Source organism: Colobus angolensis, unplaced genomic scaffold (genome assembly GCF_000951035.1).
Source record: "Colobus angolensis palliatus isolate OR3802 unplaced genomic scaffold, Cang.pa_1.0 Scaffold428, whole genome shotgun sequence".
NCBI classification, from domain to species: Eukaryota; Metazoa; Chordata; class Mammalia; order Primates; family Cercopithecidae; genus Colobus; species Colobus angolensis.
In genome coordinates this window covers 1,691,179-1,698,777 of record NW_012117688.1, presented here as the reverse complement: position 1 = coordinate 1,698,777, position 7,599 = coordinate 1,691,179, and the positions used below count along the sequence as shown (strand labels likewise).

The window sequence follows — 7,599 nt, the reverse complement described above, 5'->3', positions numbered from 1 at the left end:
AAAAAGGCGAACAGAGCTTCCCTGGGAAGTTGAGGGTGCGCGAAGTTGGGGCGGGCGGAGGGAACTCTCAGAGTATCTGGCGGGCACCGAGGTCTGGGAACAGGCCTGGAGGCAGCTCTGTTCGTGGAGAGAGTGGGCTAACCGTGGGCCCCACCCTGTGGAGCCCCCCAGTAGATCTGTCCCCTGGTTCGGGTGGGCAGGGGAGGGCAGAGCGCAGAAGAGAAAAACAGGGAAGGAGACGCTAGAAGAGCCACAGGTGGGCGCCGGTCAGAGTCCGAGGTTACAGGTCTCTGGGCCAGCCGCACCTGCGAGCCCTCCGAGACGCCGTAGCCCCGCCCCTCCGGCGCGTGGCGCCCATGACGCTAGGCGCGCGGGCCGCTCTCCTTACAGAGGTCGCTCTTGTCCGAACGGTCGGCCTCTGCTGCGCCTGCGTGGTTGGGAGGGGAAGTGAGGCGGTTTCCTCGGCGCCTTTTCCGGCAGCGGCGGCAGCAGAACTGGGAGGAGGAGTTAGAGGCCGGAGGGAGCCCGCGCTCGGGGCGGCGGCTGGAGGTAACCCCCTGCACCGAGCTGGAAAGGCGGGCCACCTCTGTCTTCACTCCTCTCTGGAACTCTGGCGGTAACTCCCCTCTCCCTCTCTGTTTCTCTGCAGGCAGCGTACCGAGTTCCCGCGAGGATCCATGACCTGACGGGGCCCCGGAGCCGTGCTGCCTCTCGGGTGTCGTGGGTCGGTGGTGAGCCCAGTGCTCGCAGGCCGGCGGGCGGGCCGGAGGGCCGCATTCTCCCTCGGGGTGAGAGGAAGGCGGAGGAGCGGGAACCGCGGCGGCGCTCGCGCGGCGCCTGCGGGGGGAAGGGCAGTTCCGGGCCGGGCCGCGCCTCAGCAGGGCGGCGGCTCCCGGCGCAGACTCAGGGCCCGGGTGGCAGCGGCGAGTGGAGGAATCAAGTTGTGCGGTCGGTGATGCCCGAGTGAGCGGCGGTCCTGGGCCTCTGCCCTTAGGAGGCACCTCCCACGCAGGCCGCAAAGGCGCCTTCGCGGCCGGGAGGCTTCGTTTCGGTTTCGCGGCGGCGGCGGCGTTGTTGGCTGACGGGACCCGGGACACCTGAATGCCCCCGGCCCCGGCTCCTCCGACGCGATGGGGAAGGTGCTATCCAAAATCTTCGGGAACAAGGAAATGCGGATCCTCATGTTGGGCCTGGACGCGGCCGGCAAGACAACAATCCTGTACAAGTTGAAGCTGGGCCAGTCGGTGACCACCATTCCCACTGTGGGTTTCAACGTGGAGACGGTGACTTACAAAAATGTCAAGTTCAACGTATGGGATGTGGGCGGCCAGGACAAGATCCGGCCGCTCTGGCGGCATTACTACACTGGGACCCAAGGTCTGATCTTCGTAGTGGACTGCGCCGACCGCGACCGCATCGATGAGGCTCGCCAGGAGCTGCACCGCATTATCAATGACCGGGAGATGAGGGACGCCATAATCCTCATCTTCGCCAACAAGCAGGACCTGCCCGATGCCATGAAACCCCACGAGATCCAGGAGAAACTGGGCCTGACCCGGATTCGGGACAGGAACTGGTATGTGCAGCCCTCCTGTGCCACCTCAGGGGACGGACTCTATGAGGGGCTCACATGGTTAACCTCTAACTACAAATCTTAATGAGCATTCTCCACCCATCCCCTGGAAGGAGAGAAATCAAAAACCCATTCATAGGATTATCGCCACCATCACCTCTTTCAATTGCCACTTTCTCTTCTTTTGAATTTGAACTCTGGAGTTACTGTTCTACAGTTTGGGGGGAGGGGGCTTGGGGGTTTTCTCTTTTGTTTCCCTTTTTCCTTTTTTTTTTTTGGCTTTGCATTAGGATGCTCTGATCTGACATTTGACATGAACACAAAGTTGCTAGATGCTCTTGTTGACTTCCAGCAGATGGGATGGGGGAAATACAGCAGTTCTTGGTAAAGTCCTTTGTAATAATAGTTTGATTTTTTTATTTCGAGAGAATCATTTTCCTATGTATGCTTTTTTCCTTTTTTGCCCAGTTTCCTTATCACTTGCTGTAGATGGCTTATTTTGCATTCATGCAGACTATGTTGCAAGTCTGTTTCATCTAGTAAACTGAAAATTATTGCTTAATCAAACTGCCGTTTGTCTTTTATACTTAAGGCCTTTCCCCCCTTCCTTATGAGTTCTAACTTAGTAATTTCAAATGTGACCTTTTATATCTAAGACCAGTATAGTAAACAGCCCACAGTGGCAAGTAATGAGTAATATCATTGTAATATGTTCCAGTTGCACCTCAGTATGTTAAACAGGTAATGTAAGAGGTTCTCTGAAATGTCAGCAAAGAAGTTCTGAAACATACATCATGCATGAGTAGGAATAAAACCCAAGTTCCCCACAAGGTAGCTAACTTAACGCTGCATAAAAATACGAAAGTGTAACCCATGAAGGACACTTTTTTTTTTCCACTGCAAAGTTAGTAACTTTGCTATTTTCCCTCTTTTTTAAACTTTAAAAATAGACTCCAGAAATTGGAACAATAATGGTGTATACCACACACAGATTAAACATTTGTAGATATTTTAAGTGACTTTTGGGCAAAACTGGAATGTATACTTTGACCTTGTTTCAAACGCCTGAGACCAGTAATTTAAAAATTACTAAAAGGTTTACTTTGTTCATTAATAAAGCATTTAGCAATTCAAATTATATGCACCTTTTACCTAGTTGAAAAAAATACACATTCCTGTTTTCACATTATAGCAACTGATAAAGCTGAAGCTATAAGTCATTTTTTATAGATGAGTGATCCACATCTCCATCAATTAGAACACTGGAAAAGATGTTTTATAAAAAAGGTATTTAATTTTGTTTGTAGGATTAACTCATGCAAATAATGAAGATATCCTGTTGGTTCAATAGTACACTGTCTCCTTTAAGGAAGGAAGCGTGATGAATGAATGATGTGTAGACTTGAGGGATGACTATTAAAGGGGATGTAGGATGAAGAGAAAGAACCTACAGATGACAATGAATGTAAACTTATTTTTCTTCATGTGTAAGCAGTGTGCTCGCTGGTGATATCCAGATCCTAACAAGATTACTTGGTTAGCTGGTTAGGACCAGTAACTGGATTGCGACCACTATGATAATATTTTGAACCAAATGTTAATGCTTGATGCAGAATTGTAAAGCAGCATCTGGTTCCTATATAAGCTTAAGGATTAATTTTAGTGATCCTCAAGGAATTAAATAGGGAATTTCAGAAATGTAGACTGCAAATGCAGTATACAGGAAAAGGTGGAGTGGGTTTTGTTTATGAGGGTGTCTGAAAACTAAAATTGAGCGGGGTATCGTGGTATAGTTGGACAGTATTGGTCCTTCACGCTTTGGCCATATTGTGTAATGGAGCTTTTACCAAAGATGTATGAGAAGTGTAAGACTATAAAAAAATGAACTATTCAAAGTGAAACTCTTGACAGACGTTTTACTTAAAGCAGATGCAAAAGGGTATTCTCATGTAGGCTCCTGTTGGTGCAGAGGGATTTTTGATTTCAAGATGCAACTAAAGTACGAAGTTCTCAGTTTCACTTCAGTAGAAATAGCTCTAGAAATGAGGCTGATAAACACATCTAAGAATACTGGTTGCTTTCTAAAATTCCCAAAGCTCCACCATAAATGTAATTCTTAGTGTTTTAAATGATTGCATTTTAAGGTATATAAATAAATATGGGTTATCCAATATCAATGCTATAGTAACATCCTGAAACAAAACAAGCACAAAGGTATAAATGCCTAAACTGGAGGAAACTTGAAACCCTCATGTTAAATCTTAAATGTAGTATTTCTAACTTGTGAAGACAGATTGGTAGGCAGCCATTTTTTTGTGTCTTAAAATAACTGGGGGCATAGTTAAATTTTTATACATCAAGTGATTGCTATTATTGAATGTTGCAGGTGAGATGTGGTTATTTTTAGTTTATTTGAAATGTTTGACTGGAAAGGGGGGAGGGGGAAGCAAATATTGGAAATTTGGAAAACCCTAAACCTTTTGGTAAGAAATTGTAATTTTCACTTAAAATTTTCTTTAAGAATATAAAAGGTTTATAATTGATGTAGTTAAATTGAACAATAACCATTGGTGACTGGAGCAGGTAATTATAGCCTGCAGAAAAAATTATAATCTAAGAATTGAAAAAATAAGATCCTGAAGTTGTTTAATTGCATCAGTTTCTGTATTTATGTGAATTTATAAACTGCAGTAAGTTTTGAATGAGGTTAATCTTGTTTAATATAAGTAAATGAGTCTGTAGACTGTGATCTCCCCAAACTAAAAAGTACAGTACTTGGAATTGTGTTTATGGTTGTAGTGTTGGTAAAGCACTAATATGCAGAAAATAAAGGAATTACACAGTGCAGTTTCTCACGTTACGTTACTCGCTTGAACTAGATAAGTGGGACGTGTGGTGTGTTGGGCCATGTTATTCTCCAGGGTTTATGGTAAAAGGTGACTTAATTTGGAAGTTACCTGACTTTTGTAAGAACAAAAAAGATCAATTTGTTTCTTGTAAATGCTGGCTGTTTGAGGTAGTTTGCCCTGTTTTAGTTCCACCACCTTAATCTGATTGATAATTTAGGACACAACAGTGAAACAATTTTTAAAATTTGAGGTCCCGTAGCAGTCTTTATTCTGCTGTTTTTTCCAAATTACAACCTTAGCATTTTTAGAAGTACAGAATTGTGTCTAAAGAATTGGCCTTAAGTCTTAAATTCAGGTCTTAATTCTTTATAGACTTCTGGATTTTAAAGTTTCTTTTAGAGGTCAAATTGTCCTATAGAAATGGCAAAATTGTATTCATTTCAAGTAAATGTAAAGTAGTATACAGGATAAGGTCGGAAGAAAGAAAACAATGAATAACTTGTTGGATAAAAGAGTTTGAAAGACATTCTTGTAAGCCTTTCCTCCTATATCAGCAATTTTTATAGTTGGATTTTAGAATGTCTTCATGTGATCTCTAGTATGATTTAATTCCCATGTTAATATTTATTAATGTATTTAGTATTGTGGTTAAGATACTGTGACAAAGTATCAATTTGTCAGTGCTCGCAGTAGAAAATATTTTCCCCATTAATGAGTTTGTATGCTTTAATATAAGCTTAGAAATACAGTAGCCATAATCTGAATGGTGATGGAGCTTATAAAATTCCAAAAGTTATTTTCTCAATACCTTGCCAAATATGTATCAGGATTACAAGTAAGGTAAGTCTTGTATCTTTCCTTATAGGTAAAAACTGTGTTTGTAAAACCACATACAGCAATTATAATAAACTTTTAAGTGATTAGTCATTGAACATAATATATTTGGAGTATAATATTCAATAGTATCTAGCCTTTTGCTTTAATCAAATGGTAAGGATTAGTAAAGGTTACAGTATTAGAGTTTACAAAAATGGAATGTTGGGAGATGGAGCCATAGAAGAGGCAAAACAACTTCTTGCTTTGCCAAACCAAAGTTGCCAGACTAGATTAGTGAGTTGAACAGGCAGGGAACACACAGGTGAGATCAAAGAAGGCAGAATAAGTCTGGAGAGTTTGAGGTAGTTTGCCCTGTTTTAGTTCTACTAAAGGAGAGGGATTTAGGAATTAAAACAAATTTGCAATTAAACATAACTCAAGTAATGGTAAATTTTAAGAGAATTAGACTAGGAGCTAACCTCATTTTGTGGGAAAATAAAATTTTTAACCTTTTACCCTTTTGAAATGTTTTATGACTACTTGAAAAAATTTTAAAATGAAAGTATTTGTTTTGTCCTTGAATATCTTTTTTTTTTTTTTTTTGAGGCAGAATCTCGCTCTTTCGCCCAGGCTGGAGTGCAGTGGCGGGATCTTGGCTCACTGCTATCTCCGCCTCCCAGGTTCACGCCATTCTCCCGCCCCAGCCTCCCGAGTAGCTGGTACTACAGACGCCTGCCACCACGCCTGGCTAATTTTTTTTTTTGTATTTTTAGTAGAGAGGAGGTTTCACCGTGTTAGCCAGGATGGTCTCGATCTCCTGACCTCGTGATCTGCCCACCTTGGCCTCCCAAAATGCTGGGATTACAGGCGTGAGCCACCACGCCCGGCGAGTATCTTTCATTTGTTGTAGAATACATATTTTGTCCACAGTATTTGTTTTATAAGTGTGAGGGTAGATTTTTTTATTGAGACCCTACTAATAATGCCTGGCACTGTTTAGGTGCAGGAGATTGACAGTGAAGAAAAACACAAAAAATCTGCATTCATGGAACTTAAATGGAGAATTGGGGATAGAGAATAAAGATCAGATGATAAGTAAAAATCTGTTAGGTTATATGCTATATATTATACAATATGTAATGTATGTACACATATCAGGGAACAGGTAGGTGTGTTCGGAGAAGATCTCATTGGGGTGATGTTTGAGCAAATACTTGAAGGAAATGTCAATATTGGTATAATTGACATAGTCACAGAAAGATAATAGTATAGTGTAAAGCAGAGGTGGGAAAACTATGACCAAGGGCAAATCTGGGTGCAGCCTGTTTTTTATAGGGACTGTGCTAGAATAGTTTTTACATTTTTAAAGGATTTGTAAAGTTGGTAAGAAAAAACCATGAATATGTGACGGACAGTAATGGCCTGAAAAGCCTAAAATATTTACGATCTGGCTCTTAGGAAAAACATTTCACCTCAAATGTAAAGCCAATTTTTAAAACATTATAAAAATATATAGGAAATCGAACAATTGAATGTGAAAGACCATTGTTAAATGAATCTAATAAAAATTTTAGGACACAGAGGCCGGGCACGGTGGCTCACGCCTGTAATCCCAGCACTTTTGGAGGCCGAGGCGGGCGGATCACGAGGTCAGGAGATCGAGACCATCCTGGCTAACACGGTGAAACCCCGTCTCTACAAAAAATACAAAAGATTAGCCAGGCAAGGTATTGTGTGCCTGTAGTCCCAGCTACTCGGGAGGCTGAAGCAGGAGAATGGCGTGAACCCGGGAGATGGAACTTGCAGTGAGCCGAGATCCCACCACTGCCACTCCAGCCTGGGCGACGCAGCGAGACTCCGTCTCAAAAAAAGAAAAAAAAAAAACTTAAGGCACAGTGACATAGAATTTCCACATTTTATACATTTAGTGACCTAAGATTTGTTATTGAGTAGTCTAACCTGGATTATTTTTTTTTCTAAATGAATTTAAATGCGTGAAATCAGTAGTTTCTCAGTTTTGATTTTAACATAGTTCTTTAAAACTGTGAGTCACTTCATTTTAAATATTTCTTTTATTTTTGTGGTAGTTTTACTGGTCTTTGGATTTAAGTTAAAAGTGATTCTTTGTTAAGTGTCCTTTCTTCCGGATAACCTAGATTAGTTGGTGTAGGTTCAGATAACATCGTTTAACTGTGGCTTTTTTTATCCACTATTACTGTAATTAAGTCATGAGTCTATTATTTTTATGGAGAAAGTTTGTAAGGGGAAGTGTTTTATTGACTTGGAAACTATTATGGTGCATGATAATTTGGTTTCTTCCAGTATTATTCCTCTAACCAATATAAACTAGGAAAATTTGCT

At 41.8% G+C, this 7,599-nt stretch overlaps 1 protein-coding gene across 1 annotated transcript; it reads left to right on the top strand.

The window, feature by feature from the left end:
* The first annotated feature begins 409 nt into the window (after positions 1-409).
* On the top strand, positions 410-4,420 carry ARF6 (ADP-ribosylation factor 6). The gene is made up of 2 exons (XM_011956911.1): positions 410-549; positions 650-4,420. Exon 2 carries the CDS (start codon positions 1,131-1,133, stop codon positions 1,656-1,658), a length of 528 nt encoding a protein of 175 aa, XP_011812301.1. The 5' UTR covers positions 410-549; positions 650-1,130; the 3' UTR covers positions 1,659-4,420.
* The last annotated feature ends 3,179 nt before the right edge of the window (positions 4,421-7,599 follow it).